The following is a 17,153-nucleotide window of genomic DNA, read 5'->3' as shown; positions in this document are numbered from 1 at the left end:
ACTTTCCCAACATCTCCGTGGCAAATCTACTACTTCCATTTTTATACTAGAAGGACTAGAAGGAGAGAGCATATCTCACCCATATTGGCCTCTCTTCATTGGCTTCCTGTTAATTCTAGAATAGAATTTAAAATTCTTCTTCTCACTTATAAGGTTTTGAATAATCAGGTCCCATCTTATCTTAGGGACCTCATAGTACCATATCACCCCAATAGAGCGCTTCGCTCTCAGACTGCGGGCTTACTTGTAGTTCTTAGGGTTTGTAAGAGTAGAATGGGAGGCAGAGCCTTCAGCTTTCACGCTCCTCTCCTCTGGAACCAGCTCCCAATTCAGATCAGGGAGACAGACACCCTCTCTACTTTTAAGATTAGGCTTAAAACTTTCCTTTTTGCTAAAGCTTATAGTTAGGGCTGGATCAGGTGACCCTGAACCATCCCTTAGTTATGCTGCTATAGACTTAGACTGCTGGGGGGTTCCCATGATGCACTGAGTGTTTCTTTCTCTTTTTGCTCTGTATGCACCACTCTGCATTTAATCATTAGTGATTGATCTCTGCTCCCCTCCACAGCATGTCTTTTTCCTGGTTCTCTCCCTCAGCCCCAACCAGTCCCAGCAGAAGACTGCCCCTCCCTGAGCCTGGTTCTGCTGGAGGTTTCTTCCTGTTAAAAGGGAGTTTTTCCTTCCCACTGTCGCCAAGTGCTTGCTCACAGGGGGTCGTTTTGACCGTTGGGGTTTTTCCGTAATTATTGTATAGCTTTGCCTTACAATATAAAGCGCCTTGGGGCAACTGTTTGTTGTGATTTGGCGCTATATAAATAAAATTGATTGAAATTGATTGATTGATAGGAAAATACTCGGGGAGGGTGACACCTAGTGGGGCCCTACGTTACATTTTTCATCCTCACTTTGGGCATCAAGAATCAGTCTCGTTGCTTGTGCAGCTGTAAATCTTCCTATTCTAGGTATGTTGGCCATGCTTCCCTGCAAAACAGTAAAATATAATGATTAGAGTTTGTAAATTACAATACCATCTGAAGCTATAATGTTGAAAACCTCATAGATCTTCATAAGTGACCCAGCACAAGATTGGATGATACTTGCCACATGGATCGTCTGAAATTGCAAAATTCTATGGACAAATGCAGGACAAATAGATTGACACATTCATGGTAGGAAACATTTTTACAACTAGAGAAATGCTACACAAAAATATATGCCTGCCGTCATAAATGACCCCACTCGGTTGCTTGAGGGTTAAAGAATCCTTGGACTCTCCACTAGTTTTGATTGAGTTTATTGAATAAAATAATGTACAAAGTACATATGTAATTGCACATTAAAATACACGGATAGCACAAAAAAAAGAAAAACAATTGTTTCCATTGCGGTCCTGTAAAAGTCAAATAACACAATAGGACAACGTCGACAGTAAAATCACCACTGCAAAACTAACACTGACAGTGTTAAATTAACACTGCCAGTGTACATATGGTCCTACTCTGGTCAGAGTGGGACCATATGTTCACTGTCAGTGTTAATTTAGCACTGCGATTTTACTGTGTAACAAAGGTAATACTAAATTAATAATTGTGACAATTTAATAAAAACATAGAGTAATGTAAAAAAAACATAAAATAACAATAATACTAGAAATAATGATAAAATAAATGATACTAGTTAACAATAATAATACCTAAATAATAAAATAACAACAAAAGTGATTGACAATACAAAGAAGAAATAGCAAAATAATAAATAAATGTAAATACAACAATAAAATAGGATAAAAGAGCTACATGACTGCTGATAAAAACTTTTCCTGCTTCTTCCACAGCAATTTCCATCCTTTTTTTTGCAAAATCCGCCACCACCAATCATCAATCACCAAGTCTCACCGCTTGTAGTTCTCGAGTCATCCGCTAGATGTCGCGTTTGAGAAAAGCTTAAAAAGTACAACAAATTTTAATATTCATGCAAGTGAAAATATGTGATCCAAAAGACTTTTTGCTTGTGATAATATGGATTAAATCCGCATTTTAAATAAGTACGGATACGTGCATGTGCATGAACGTGACCGTAGCTGTCTGTGCGTGTGTGTGTGACTAGAGAGAGAGAGAGAGAGAGGGAATGAGACACTGAAAACAAGAAAGACAAGAGCAAGACAGCACATGCACATTGTACGTCTGACATCTGTCGTGTTTGCAGCTGATAAGAAACACAAAGTTTTCTTCTTTGTAAAACAGACGGAACAGGAGCTTTAGATCCTCTTCAGACTGTTTTTGGATCCACCATGAGTGTGTCTGCAGGCACGGTGGTGTTTGTCCTCTCCTTGATGTCCATCCCCATCTCCTACGTGTCCAACACATTATTTCACAGCAGCAGGTGAGCAACAACACACACACACACACACACACACACACACGCACGCACGCACGCACGCACGCACGCACGCACACACACACACACACACACACACACACACACATAAGATCATTTACTACTTATAGATACCTGCTGAAAATGATGTGTGTTTCTGAATCTCATGCTTTTAGTTCTCATGGCCTCATCTTTGCTGGATGTGCAACAGTTCTCATCCTGGCTGTTTCAGGCCGTTTAATGATCAAGAATATAGCTCCAGGAGATCCTCTTTTCTATGGTAGGAAACTCTGTGTTCTTGTCACAGGTTATATAATTAATTTCACAGGAAAAATTATCTACTTATTTGTCATGTTCAGAAGTTATTATTTGTCATCAGGTAGTTTTAATTTAAAGCAGTTATTTACACCTTTGTGGCTTAATGTGGATCAAAATTGTGAGTCCATGCAAGCATAATTCTTGCTGCTGGAAATGTAATTTAAGCCTGACAAGTTGTTTTTGACTTCTGTCCATACTGTGCTGTGGTGTGTGCTCCCTGTGACATGCCCACACAGTCTGTGGCCCATGAACATGAACTGTCCCTTCTGAAGGGAGATCCTGTAATGATTTTAGCATGACTGGAGACCCCAATGCAGAGAACAACACAGAGTGGTAAAATGCCCAAATTTTTATTTGGCTATGTTGGGCAAGTGAAGATCAAAACACACAGGAAAAGCAGTCTGCAAAACCATAGTTTCTGCAAGGGAGTTCAAGATCTGTGGTTGGGATCCTCTGTGTTGAATGTTCTTGACTTATCGCTCACCACCAGACCTGTTTGGGCTTGCTTTAAAATTGCCACAGGAAGGCATTTATTAATAAACATAGTTTGAACCCAGAGATATTGGCACTGGGTGTTGGGTAGTGTTGTGGAAACCTGCAACATAGGTGCTTTTGTTGCCAAGAACAGACTTACTGGCCTTGACTTCTTGGATGATGCTGTGATCTTTGTGTAATCAATGGATACCCTGATTGCAGCACTTGAGAAGCTGAGTACGGAATCAGAGTGTCTGGGTGTGCACTTGTTCTGGATCAAGACTAAGATCCAGGCTTTGAATGATTTCCTTTACTCAGCCATCAGAAGTGTATTCGTACATGGTGAAAGTGTTGAATTTGTAGAGACATTTGTTTATTTCGGCAGTGGCAGTCATGTCTTTGAGTCCTCAGCCTTTGAACTCGAGAGACGCCTGGGGAAGAGCTTGTGGAGTCATGAGGTCACTGGACAGAGGTGTGTGGCAATGCTGACATACTTGCAGAAGAACAAAGGTCCAAGTCTGTACGGTCCTGGTGCTTCCTGTCTTACTGTACAGTTGTGAGACTTGGACATTAACCAGTGACCCAAGGTGATGCCTGCATCAAGCATCTAGATGACTAGATGGGTCCTTGGGTACTGCTTGAATGACTTTGTGTGAAACAAGTGATTACTTTGGGAGACTGGGATGAGGAGTATCACTTGCACTGTGAGGGAGCATCAGCTTCAACATTTTGGCCATGTGACGCATTTTTCCGTGCAGGATCCAGCACACAGGTATCGAGTACTGAGGACCCCAGTAACTGGAGAAGGCCAAGGACACGCCCACACTTTACCTGACTGCAGCAAATCGATGGTTGGTTTAGAGATGTGAGGATGGATTGATTGCCTTCCAAGACCCAAGGGGCCAAAAACACCAAAATGTCTTAAATGAGTTGAAAAATGAATTGAACACACAAATATCATGGAAACTTAGATATCAATAAAAAGGCTACAGCTATTATGGTTATTAAGATATCTTGCTTTGAAGTTGATAAACTGACAGAAATTTCTTGTGCAGGGTGACTGTAAAAACACACATGAATTAGTATCTGGGGCAGATATGCTCCAATATAACAGAATCTGCTATTTTTCTTTGTTTTCTTTCATGCTGTAAAACAATTATGCAAATTAGGTTCTGCCATGTTTCTTTTTTTATCTGGAGAAAACTAGGCAGTCTGTGAAGGTGGGAAGACGTCAGCACACTCACAAGACATGTAAATAAGTCATTGTAAAATATAAAAAAATGGGTTCCTGCAGCTGACACCTCAGATGCAATGCGCCACCAAAGTCAACCTGAGATTTTAGGGAAGTCTGTTCTGAGGGGGACAACAATTTAACAGCACAGACTTTTTTTGAAACCAAGGTTCATATCAAAGTATCATCAGCAGCAGTGTGCAGCTGTTCATATCAAAGTGTCATCAGCAGCAGTGTGCTCTACATGGAAGTTGTTGTGAGAGGACTGGGAACTGAAACGGACTCAAATGCAGTGGAGGTAGGAAATGATAAAGAAAAGTTTATTGTAATGGAGCTGATGATATGATGTGGTGGAGACCAGGGACGTCATGTACTAAGACTTGTGTGGATTTCCTACTGAAACATGGTGTACGTGAAAACCCAAAAACTGGCATAAGCACAAAAAAATTCAGATGTATCAAAGTGTGCGTATGCATGGATCCAAGCACATTCCCTTTGTACATCCCAACCAACATGGAATTGTGCGCACAGGCATAAGTACCAAACTCCACCCTGTCCACTCCCTCATTTAAATATGCAAATGTATTTAAGTAGGCCCTGGGATCTGGGGAGTCCTCTCTCTGTCTGATCATTCCACATGAACAGAGGTAAGAAAAGGCATATTACTGAGTGTGAGCTACAGATGAAGTGGAGTAAATGAAGTAAATGAAGTGGAGATATGCAGGGATATTTTATTTGGTACCCTGTCAACTGGAATAAACATGAAACGGAAGCAGAGCACACACTGAGGTTAAAATAAAATGAGGTGCACCACAGCTGATAGTGTGTGACATCATAACTTTAGCATGCATTTATTGACAAATACTGAACATAGGGAGACAATCGGGGGCTTGTTAAGAATCTCTGCAGCTCTAGTTTCACCATCAAGAAACCAAAACAAAATAACAATAATAACAAAAAACATATTTGAATGCACACCTGTGTGGGCACAGACAACCCCTGACTCTTCACCGTATTGCGATCTGGACCGGCCGCAGTTCTGTGCACAACTCCAGCAACAGTGGCCTTGGTAAACGAAATTGGCGTATGAGCCAGTTATCATCATTTGCAAGTAAATCTTTGAATCCTTGAATGCACGCTCACATTGGATTGCACCATTTGCAAGGTCCTCTAACAACGTTAACAAAGCCACTGTTAGTGCCATTTTATGCATCACTTTGCATATGCTTTTATATCCACCAGTATAATTGCAAACACGTGGGTGTTAATTGTTCAGATGCATGTCTCTGGTGTGGACATCACTCTGATGACTTCTTGTTTTCACACTATTAACAGTTTCCCAGGATCACCTCTAAATATCGCCAGTGGAACAATAGTTGTACAAACATGCGGACGCCAACCATGAACTTGGCGTGGCACACTGTACATTTCCATGATCATTTCACTTTTGATACATCAGAATGTTAGCGTGGAGAAGGACTTACGCCACGTTTTTTTTTGAGTGTACGCAACCTTTGTACATGAGGCCCCAGGAAGTGAAGGTACTGGAGGATGTGTTGCAGGTGTAAAAAGCCAGGTGGGCCAGTGGAGCTGGTGGTGCCTGCGGATGGCACAAAAAACAAAAACACAAAAATTAGAATAACCAAATAAATCCAGACAGGGAAAAACACAGGGATTAACATGACTAAACTTGAAGGCAGTATTCCTGCTCCAAAGATGGAAAGATCTGGCGGCGCCCTCCTGTTCAGCTGAGGCTTAAGTAGGATGCCAATGATTGATGCAGGTGTGCTGCAACCACAGGTGTAGATAGTAAACCTCTCCACTGGCAGAGAAAGGACAAGAAGGAGGGGGGAAACAAAAAAGAAACCAGACGTCTGGGAGTCCTTCAGCTGCCTTTTGGCAAACTCCAGGTGGACTGCCATGTGCCTTTTACGTAAGGAGTGTCTTCCGTCTGGCCATTCTACCATAGTGACCATCAGCTTCTGGGTCACCTCCGTGACTCAGGCCTTCTTCCCTAATTGTTCAGCTTAGATGAGTGGCCAGCTCTAGGAAGAGTCCTGGTGGATCCAAATTTCTTCTGTTTACAGATGATGGAGGTCACTGTGTTCATTGGGACCTTCAAAGCAGCAGAAATGTTTCTGTACCCTTCCCCATATTTGTCCCACAAGACAATCCTGTCTTGGAGGTCTACAGACAATTCCTTTGATTTCATGCATGGATTGTGCTCTGACATGCACTGTCAACTGTGGGACCTTATGTGTAGACAGGTGTGTGTCTTTCCAAATCATGTCCAATGAACTGAATTTATCCCAGGTGGACTCCAATTAAGTTGTAGAAACTTCTCAAGGATGATCAGTGGAAACAGAAGGCACCTGAGCTCAATTTTAAGCTTAATGGCAAAGGCTGTGAATACTTATGTATGTGTGATTTCTTAGGGTTTTTAAATTTTTAATAAATTAGCAAAAATCTCAAAAAACCTTTTCACCTTCGCCACAAATTTGGAGGGGGTTATGTTTTTGCCTGTTTGTGAACAATTTTTCATATATCATTATGATTTTTTTTTTGTCTTTTTTTAAACTGAAAATTCATATCCTAGTAGGCAAGAACTGATTAACGTTTCAAGGTCATAGGTCAAAAGTCAAAGTCAGGAAAAATCTTGAAAAATTGGGAAAATCCCTATCTTTAACATTGAATGATATGCAGGATGGTATCCTTTACCGACTGACAGTTTGATTCGGATCTAATTCAGATTACAGATTTTGTGGACATTTGAATTTAATATTAAAAAGCCCACTTGGTGTACATTTTGCATTACATCTCAATCCAAAGTGCCTCAATCACTCTCATTTGTGGCAATGAGATGCAAATTGACAAGCTAATGAATAGACTAAGTTTGATCTGCATCTGATCCATATTGCAGATTTAGCGGATATTTGATTGTTTTTAACATTGAAAAGCCCTTTTGATCTATATTTTGTATGATATGTTAGCTTATGAAAAGCCACTTCTAATAGTACTGTGACCTTGAAATTTTTTTTCCAAAGTAAAAATTTAAAATTATAGGGTATTGTGTGTGTACAATTTTGAAGAAAAGATGAATTTCATTCAGTTTATTTCATTTCATTTATATAGCACCAAATCACAACAAAGTTGCCTCAAGGCGCTTCACACAACTAAGGTCTAACCTTACCAACCCCCAGACCAAGCACACAGGCGACAGTAGTAAGGAAAAAGTCCCTCTGATGATTTGAGGAAGAAACCTCAAGCAGACCAGACTCAAAGGGGTGACCCTCTGCTTGGGCCATGCTACCAACACAATTGACAGTACGAATATACAGAACATTTTGGGAGTCCATGCTGATGTACAGGATGGAGCCGCACCTCAAACAGAGAAAAAAACAGAATCGGGCAGAAAGACAACAAGTACAGTATAATTTGTTAGCATTAAGCAACAGGAAAAACAGAAGAAATACTAAGGTGATCGCCGGCTACTGAAAGAGCCAGACTTTAGATAAAGTTAGGCCTTAATCCAAAATTTCATCCATTTTGGAATAAGGCTGTAATGTGAAAAAATGTGGAAAAAGTGAAGCGCTGTGAATATTTTCCAGATGCACCGTACCGCTCTGAAATATGCGTGTGAGACTGCAAAAAGTGCTAAAATTCTGATAAAGTGCCTAACATTGCACTCAGTTAAAATAATTAAGCAATTTTTGGTGTGTAGACTCTTCCTACCATCTTATGCAAGCTGTAGAAACAAACAAAACAATCTAATAAATAAAATCAAATTTAAAATTTAGAACTCAACCTTTGGTGTCAAAGTGCCCTAAAGTGGTGAATGCTGTGATGCCGATTCCACATCAAAATCAAATCAAATCAAATCAATTTTATTTATATAGCGCCAAATCACAACAAACAGTTGCCCCAAGGCGCTTTATATTGTAAGGCAAAGCCATACAATAATTACGGAAAACCCCCAATGGTCAAAACGACCCCCTGTGAGCAAGCACTTGGCGACAGTGGGAAGGAAAAACTCCCTTTTAACAGGAAGAAACCTCCAGCAGAACCAGGCTCAGGGATGGGCAGTCTTCTGCTGGGACTGGTTGGGGCTGAGGGAGAGAACCAGGAAAAAGACATGCTGTGGAGGGGAGCAGAGATCGATCACTAATGATTAAATGCAGAGTGGTGCATACAGAGCAAAAAGAGAAAGAAACAGTGCATCATGGGAACCCCCCAGCAGTCTAAGTCTATAGCAGCATAACTAAGGGATGGTTCAGGGTCACCTGATCCAGCCCTAACTATAAGCTTTAGCAAAAAGGAAAGTTTTAAGCCTAATCTTAAAAGTAGAGAGGGTGTCTGTCTCCCTGATCTGAATTGGGAGCTGGTTCCAGAGGAGAGGAGCCTGAAAGCTGAAGGCTCTGCCTCCCATTCTACTCTTACAAACCCTAGGAACTACAAGTAAGCCTGCAGTCTGAGAGCGAAGCGCTCTATTGGGGTGATATGGTACTATGAGGTCCCTAAGAAAAGATGGGACCTGATTATTCAAAACCTTATAAGTAAGAAGAAGAATTTTAAATTCTATTCTAGAATTAACAGGAAGCCAATGAAGAGAGGCCAATATGGGTCAAATATGTTCTCTCCTTCTAGTCCCTGTCAGTACTCTAGCTGCAGCATTTTGAATTAACTGAAGGCTTTTCAGGGAACTTTTAGGACAACCTGATAATAATGAGCCTAGAGGAAATAAATGCATGAATTAGTTTTTCAGCATCACTCTGAGACAAGACCTTTCTAATTTTAGAGATATTGTGCAAATGCAAAAAAGCAGTCCCACATATTTGTTTAATATGCGCATTGAATGACATATCCTGATCAAAAATGACTCCAAGATTTCTCACAGTATTACTAGAGGTCAGGGTAATGCCATCCAGAGTAAGGATCTGGTTAGACACCATGTTTCTAAGATTTGTGGGGCCAAGTACAATAACTTCAGTTTTATCTGAGTTTAAAAGCAGGAAATTAGAGGTCATCCATGTCTTTATGTCTGTAAGACAATCCTGCAGTTTAGCTAATTGGCGTGTGTCCTCTGGCTTCATGGATAGATAAAGCTGGGTATCATCTGCGTAACAATGAAAATTTAAGCAATGCTGTCTAATAATACTGCCTAAGGGAAGCATGTATAAAGTGAATAAAATTGGTCCTAGCACAGAACCTTGTGGAACTCCATAATTAACCTTAGTCTGTGAAGAAGATTCCCCATTTACATGAACAAATTGTAATCTATTAGATAAATATGATTCAAACCACCGCAGCGCAGTGCCTTTAATACCTACGGCATGCTCTAATCTCTGTAATAAAATTTTATGGTCAACAGTATCAAAAGCAACACTGAGGTCTAACAGAACAAGCACAGAGATGAGTCCACTGTCTGAGGCCATAAGAAGATCATTTGTAACCTTCACTAATGCTGTTTCTGTACTATGATGAATTCTAAACCCTGACTGAAACTCTTCAAATAGACCATTCCTCTGCAGATGATCAGTTAACTGTTTTACAACTACCCTTTCAAGAATTTTTGAGAGAAAAAGAAGGTTGGAGATTGGCCTATAATTAGCTAAGATAGCTGGGTCAAGTGATGGCTTTTTAAGTAATGGTTTAATTACTGCCACCTTAAAAGCCTGCAGTACATAGCCAACTAATAAAGATAGATTGATCATATTTAAGATCGAAGCATTAATTAATGGTAGGGCTTCCTTGAGCAGCCTGGTAGGAATGGGGTCTAATAGACATGTTGATGGTTTGGAGGAAGTAACTAATGAAAATAACTCAGACAGAACAATCGGAGAGAAAGAGTCTAACCAAATACCGGCATCACTGAAAGCAGCCAAAGAGAACGATATGTATTTGGGATGGTTATGAGTAATTTTTTCTCTAATAGTTAAAATTTTATTAGCAAAGAAAGTCATGAAGTCATTACTAGTTAAAGTTAAAGGAATACTCGGCTCAATAGAGCTCTGACTCTTTGTCAGCCTGGCTACAGTGCTGAAAAGAAACCTGGGGTTGTTCTTATTTTCTTCAATTAGTGCTGAGTAGTAAGATGTCCTAGCTTTACGGAGGGCTTTTTTTATAGAGCAACAGACTCTTTTTCCAGGCTAAGTGAAGATCTTCTAAATTAGTGAGACGCCATTTCCTCTCCAACTTATGGGTTATCTGCTTTAAGCTGCGAGTTTGTGAGTTATACCACGGAGTCAGGCACTTCTGATTTAAGGCTCTCTTTTTCAGAGGAGCTACAGCATCCAAAGTTGTCCTCAATGAGGATATACAACTATTGACGAGATAATCTATCTCACTCACAGAGTTTAGGTAACTACTCTGCCCTGTGTTGGTATATGGCATTAGAGAACATAAAGAAGGAATCATATCCTTAAACCTAGTTACAGCGCTTTCTGAAAGACTTCTAGTGTAATGAAACTTATTCCCCACTGCTGGGTAGTCCATCAGAGTAAATGTAAATGTTATTAAGAAATGATCAGACAGAAGGGAGTTTTCACGGAATACTGTTAAGTCTTCAATTTCCATACCATAAGTCAGAACAAGATCTAAGATAATATGATTAAAGTGGTGGGTGGAGTCTAACAATAGATTAAATGCAGTGTTGAGGCTGTCATTCTCAGCATCTGTGTGGATGTTAAAATCGCCCACTATAATTATCTTATCTGAGCTAAGCACTAAGTCAGACAAAAGGTCCGAAAATTCACAGAGAAACTCACAATAACAACCAGGAGGACGATAGATAACAACAAATAAAACAGGTTTTGGGACTTCCAATTTGGATGGACAAGACTAAGAGTCAAGCTTTCAAATGAATTAAAGCTCTGTCTGGGTTTTTGATTAATTAATAAGCTGGAGTGGAAGATTGCTGATAATCCTCTGCTTCGGCCCGTGCTACGAGCATTCTGGCAGTTAGTGTGACTCGGGGGTGTTGACTCATTTAAACTAACATATTCATCCTGCTGTAACCAGGTTTCTGTAAGGCAGAATAAATCAATATGTTGATCAATTATTATATCATTTACTAACAGGGACTTAGAAGAGAGAGACCTAATGTTTAATAGACCGCATTTAACTGTTTTAGTCTGTGGTGCAGTTGAAGGTGCTATATTATTTTTTCTTTTTGAATTTTTATGCTTAAATAGATTTTTGCTGGTTATTGGTGGTCTGGGAGCAGGCACCATCTCTACGGGGATGAGGTAATGAGGGTATGGCAGGGGGAGAGAAGCTGGATAGTCACAGTTTGGAGGATTCAATAAAATAAAATTGGCCAGATTTCTAGAAATGAGAGCTGCTCCATCCAAAGTGGGATGGATGCCGTCTCTCCTAACAAGACCAGGTTTTCCCCAGAAGCTTTGCCAATTATCTATGAAGCCCACCTCATTTTTTGGACACCGCTCAGACAGCCAGCAATTCAGGGAGAACATGCGGCTAAACATGTCACTCCCGGTCTGATTGGGGAGGGGTCCAGAGAAAACTACATTGTTTGTGCAAAGTTACACACCGATTCAATGTTAATTTTAGTGACCTCCGATTGGCGTAACCAGGTGTCATTACTGCCGACGTGAATTACAATCTTACCAAATCTACACTTAGCCTTAGCCAGCAGTTTCAAATTTCCTTCAATGTCGCCTGCTCTGGCCCTCGGAAGACAATTGACTATGGTTGCTGGTGTCGCTAACTTCACATTTCTCAAAACAGAGTTGCCAATAACCAGAGTTTGTTCCTCGGCGGGTGTGTCGCCGAGTGGGGAAAAACGGTTAGAAATGTGAACGGGTTGGCGGTGTACACGGGGCTTCTGTTTAGGACTACGCTTCCTCCTCACAGTCACCCAGTCGGCCTGCTTTCCCGGCTGTTCGGGATCCGCTGGAGGGTAATTAACTGTTGTGTGGGCCGCCAGAAGAGGAGGTACTGCTGGCCCACCACCAGAGGGCGCCCTGCCTGAAGTGCGGGCTTCAGACACGAGAGGGCGCTGCCGCCACGGACACAGCTGGGGGTGACAGCTGTCACTCATTATCTCATGACAGCTGTCACCCATCTACACTTAATCATACCACTCCATAAAAACCGGATGTCATCTCCACCTCGTTGCCGAGATATCATCGACCTGTGAAGGTAATATTCTCAGCCTTAAAACTAACTGTGTCTTAGTCTGAACTCGTTTTACAGCTGTTTTCCTGTGGAGTGCCTTATCTGGGAGATTGGCGTAATCAGCGATGGCTTCGCTTCACACCCCAGCCAGATAAGTGTTTGAGACAGGAGCTGCACGAGTGTGTGTGAGAGGTGGAGTTGGACTCTCCACCATTGTTGCTACTGGGTGTGCACACACCTACATCTTATTGTTTCTGCTCCTCGCCAGCAGTACCAGATCCGACATTCGGAGATGGTGGCCACCTGGGAACTCGGGACTTGGCGGCTCCAGTATTCTCCAGGTTCGGTGGCGGAGGAAATCGTGTGGTTCCAGTTCTTCTCAGGACAGACGTCTTCTATCCTCGAGCCTGCCCACACGTCACCTTTGTGGATTGACTGTTTGCAAAATTCTGCATTCTTCTGTATTGTGGTTGTGCTCATTTACAACAGTAAACAGGCGCTCACAACAGTGAGCGCCTTGGGGCAACTGTTTGTTGTGATTTGGCGCTATACAAGAAAAAAGTTGATTGATTGATTGATTGATAAAGTGTTCATATTCGACTCTTTCATTGTCCGTTCATTTACGCCCCCTGTTGTGGGTCCGTATCACTACACTCTCCCAACATTAACGGCGGCTAAGCTACCTTGGTCCGCACCGACTACATGGGCCTGGCTAGCTGTAGGATTTTCCAAGGTGCGGAGCCGAGTCTCCAAAGCTACGAATAAGCTACACTTATTACAAGTACCGTTACTGCTAAAGGAGGCCGAGGAATAACTAAACATTTCACACCCAGAGCAGAAAAGTGCGGGAGAGACAGGAGAAGCCGCCATGCTAAACCGGCTAAGAGCTAGTAGCTGCACTAAGCTAGCGGATTCCTAAAAACACACAAAGTGAATAATGTGTAAATAACTTAGAGGTGATTCAGGAGAGGGAGTGCTTTAGTTAAGGCACGTGAAGTCTACACTGTGAAACAAATCGTTATTTACTTAACTAGATCAATCTAACTGCGCAGATTAAACAGCTAACAGATACAGCAAAACACCGCTGTGCTCCGGAACAGGAAGTGATACAATACCGCAGTGAGAGCCAACCACCAGTAGAGGCCAGACCAATGACTCGTCTCATTTACATCAGTGCTTCTCCTGTTAGATTGAGTGTCTTAGTTGATACAAGAGGTTATGGTATATCACTGGAGAGACTTTCAAATTATTTTTGGCATCTCTGGTCATTATTGAGGTCTGTCAGGTGGACTGCTGCGTGTATATGTTTTTGTGTGATCACTTTTGTTGCAGCCTTCAAGTGATCCACAAAGTAGATGCAGAGTTGTGATTACAACCCCAATTCCAATGAAGTTGGGGCATTGTGTAAAATGTAAATAAAAACAGAATACTATGATTTGCAAATCCTCTTCAACCTATATTCAGTTGAATACACCACAAAGACAAGATATGCAATGTTTAAACTGATAAACTTTATTGTTTTTGTGCAAATATTTGCTCATTTTGAAATGGATGCCTGCAACACTTTTCAAAAAAGCTGGGACAGTGGTATGTTTACCATTGTGTTACATCACCTTTCCTTCTAACAACACTCAATAAGCGTGTGGGAACTGAGGACACTAATTTTTGAAGCTTTGTAGGTGGAATTCTTTCCCATTCTTGCTTGATGTACGTCTTCAATTGTTCAACAGTCTGGGGTCTCTGTTGTCGTATTTTGCGCTTCATAATGTGCCACACATTTTCAATGGGCGACAGGTCTGGACTGCAGGCAGGCCAGTCTAGTACCTGCACTCTTTTACTACGAAGCCACGCTGTTGTAACACGTGCAGAACATGGCTTGGCATTGTCTTGCTGAAATAAGCAGGGACGTCCCTGAAAAAGACGTTGCTTGGATGGCAGCATTGCTCCAAAACTTGGATGTACCTTTCAGCATTGATGGTGCCATCACAGATGTGTAAGTTGTCCATGCCATGGTCACTAACACCCCCCCCATACCATCACAGATGCTATCTTTTGAACTTTGTGCTGGTAACAATCTGGATGGTCTTTTTCCTCTTTTGTCTGGAGGACACGACATCCATGATTTCCATAAACAATTTGAAATGTGGACTCATCAGACCACAGCACACTTTTCCATTTTGTGTCTGTCCATTTCAAATGAGCTCAGGCCCAGAGAAGGCGGTGGCGTTTCTGGATGTTGTTGATGTATGGCTTTTGTTTTGCATGGTAGAGTTTAACTTGCACTTGTAGATGTAGTGACGAACTGTGTTAAATGACAGTGGTTTTCTGAAGTGTTCCTGAGCCCATGTGGTAAGATCCTTTACACAATGATGTTGGTTTTTAATGCAGTGCCGCCTGAGGGATCGAAGGTCACAGGCATTCAATGTTGGTTTTTGGACTTGCCGCTTACATGTAGAAAGTTCTCCAGATTCTCTGAATCTTCTGATTATATTATGGACTGTAGATGATGGAATCCCTAAATTCCTTGCAATTGAACATTGAGAAACATTGTTCTTAAACTGTTGGACTATTTTTTCATGCAGTTGTTCACAAAGTGGTGATCCTCATCCCATCTTTGCTTGTGAATGGCTGAGCCTTTTGGGGATGCTCCTTTTATACCCAATCATGACACTCACCTGTTTCCAATTAGTCTGTACCCCTGTGGAATGTTCCAAACAGGTGTTCTTTGAACATTCATCAACTTTCCCAGTCTTTTGCTGCCCCTGTCCCAGCTTTATTGAAACGTGTTGCAGGCATCCATTTCAAAATGAGCAAATATTTGCACAAAAACAAAAAAGTCTATCAGTTTAAACATTGAATATCTTGTCTTTGTGGTGTATTCAATTGAATATAGGTTGAAGAGGATTTGCAAATCATTGTATTCTGTTTTTATTTACATTTACACAAAGTCTCAACTTCATTGAAATTGGGGTTGTAAGATAAGGAAATTCCATCATATAACCCTAGACCTGACTTCTCTTAATGGGCTGTATGTCCACGTAAAGGAAAATTTTAATGGCATGGTCACATGGCATAGGACGATTCCTGAATGAAGGGAAAAAAGGAAAAAAGTCACAAATCGTCGAGAAAAGGTGGCCGAATGAGCTTTCTACTTTTTCCATCACCGAATAGTCTACGAATAAAGAGCGCAGAAGGAATGAAAGAGGAACAAAACAAAACCGAAGCTAACATTGATCTCAACTCTTTAAATGAAACATGCCTGGAGCCACTGCTGGAGCAGTGTGTGTATGCATCCTGCTCTGTGTTCCAGGGTGTGCCCTGGAACACAGAATCCTGCGCCTGAGTCCTTTAGAAGCTGCATAGAGAGGCGCGATCCGACCCTAAAGTGGAGATCTGTGCCCACATCGGTGAATCCAGCTGCTCTGGTTGCTCATCCAGAACAAAAGAGGGATCATACAAAAAAAAAACCACACACACACACAACCACACTAACCACATATCCTAAATACTCCACCAAAATAATACACACTCCAAACACGCCATTTTTTTTTATTATTTATTTATTTATTTTTTGCATTGCAGAAATGTGCTCTATTCTCAAAACGTAAAGCAAACAGCACTCACATCTCCAGTTGTACAGCGGGACACACTGCTTCCTTGTCAGAGCTGGGAACATCAGATCGCAAAATTCAGAGTCCTTCTGTGTCTCCCCCCACCCCCCACCACCAGAAAAAATATTGCCATTTAAACTCACAAGCAAACTTAAGATCCAGTTTCTTGTTTCAGCATTGAGAGCGAGACAGAGGGAGAGAGAGAGGGAAAGAGAGAGAGAGAGAGAGAGAGAGTGAGGGGGAGAGGAGAGGGAGAGAGAGAGAGAGAAAGCGCTGTCTCTGCTTTTTTTCAAAACCCTTGTGTTTCTGATCACCGGATGCTGAGGCTGTGTGTTTCAAACAGTTAGTCACACACACGTGCACAAAAGGATTGTCTCATACATAATTCAGCAACTGAAACGTTGTACAGAAAAGAATGCGGCCATTTGCGATTACACTGGGTTTTCTGTTTTCATATGTCATGCCTCTGTGGATCAAAGCTGTTTGCACGCGAACTTTTTCCACACTTGATGCTCAAAGTCACACTTCTGTAAACTGCTGCCTAGTTTGCACAAACCAAGGCACAGTTCACTCTGAGAGATCACTGCAGACGACACAAAATATTATTACGTTGTGTCGCCCCTCAGCAGCTTCATGGCAGCGAGGTTGATCGTGCTCCTGCAAAGCCCCCCTGCTGCGAACAAATACGCAGCCATCAAGGATCACCTCCTCAAGACTTTTGAATTGTCAGACTGAAAGGGCCAGCAGGCTCTTCTCTCTGCATGGGCTAAAGGAGAGCAAGCACTCCAGAGTTCATGGACAGAATGCTGCAGCTCCTGAGAGAACACTGGCTGGACTTTTTGTGAAGCAACTCCCTCCTCAGGTGCATGCAGCGTTGGCCAACACTATGATCACAGACTGTCATGCGCTGGCGTAGGAGGCCAACAAATTCTTCCTAGTCTGCAGCACCACGGCATGAGAGCAGCCTCAGTTGCTCCATTACATGCAGTGGCAAAAGCCCCACACCA

General features: G+C 41.8%; 1 protein-coding gene across 2 annotated transcripts in view; it reads left to right on the top strand.

The window, feature by feature from the left end:
* Positions 1-2,142: 2,142 nt before the first annotated feature.
* The window catches only part of LOC117531697 (transmembrane 6 superfamily member 1-like), a 32,492-nt gene continuing 17,481 nt past the window's right edge, over positions 2,143-17,153 (top strand). The window contains exons 1-2 of one of the 2 annotated variants that reach the window (XM_034194809.1): positions 2,143-2,382; positions 2,553-2,656. In XM_034194809.1, the coding sequence (XP_034050700.1) occupies positions 2,291-2,382; positions 2,553-2,656 (196 nt within the window). In that variant the 5' untranslated portion in view covers positions 2,143-2,290. The remainder of the gene's footprint in view (positions 2,383-2,552; positions 2,657-17,153) is intronic. The other variant, XM_034194816.1, reaches the window with a different exon arrangement.

This window comes from Thalassophryne amazonica, chromosome 2, assembly GCF_902500255.1.
Source record: "Thalassophryne amazonica chromosome 2, fThaAma1.1, whole genome shotgun sequence".
NCBI lineage: Eukaryota > Metazoa > Chordata > Actinopteri > Batrachoidiformes > Batrachoididae > Thalassophryne > Thalassophryne amazonica.
Note: the sequence above shows the minus strand (reverse complement) of the source record. Positions and strands in the feature narration are given on the sequence as shown.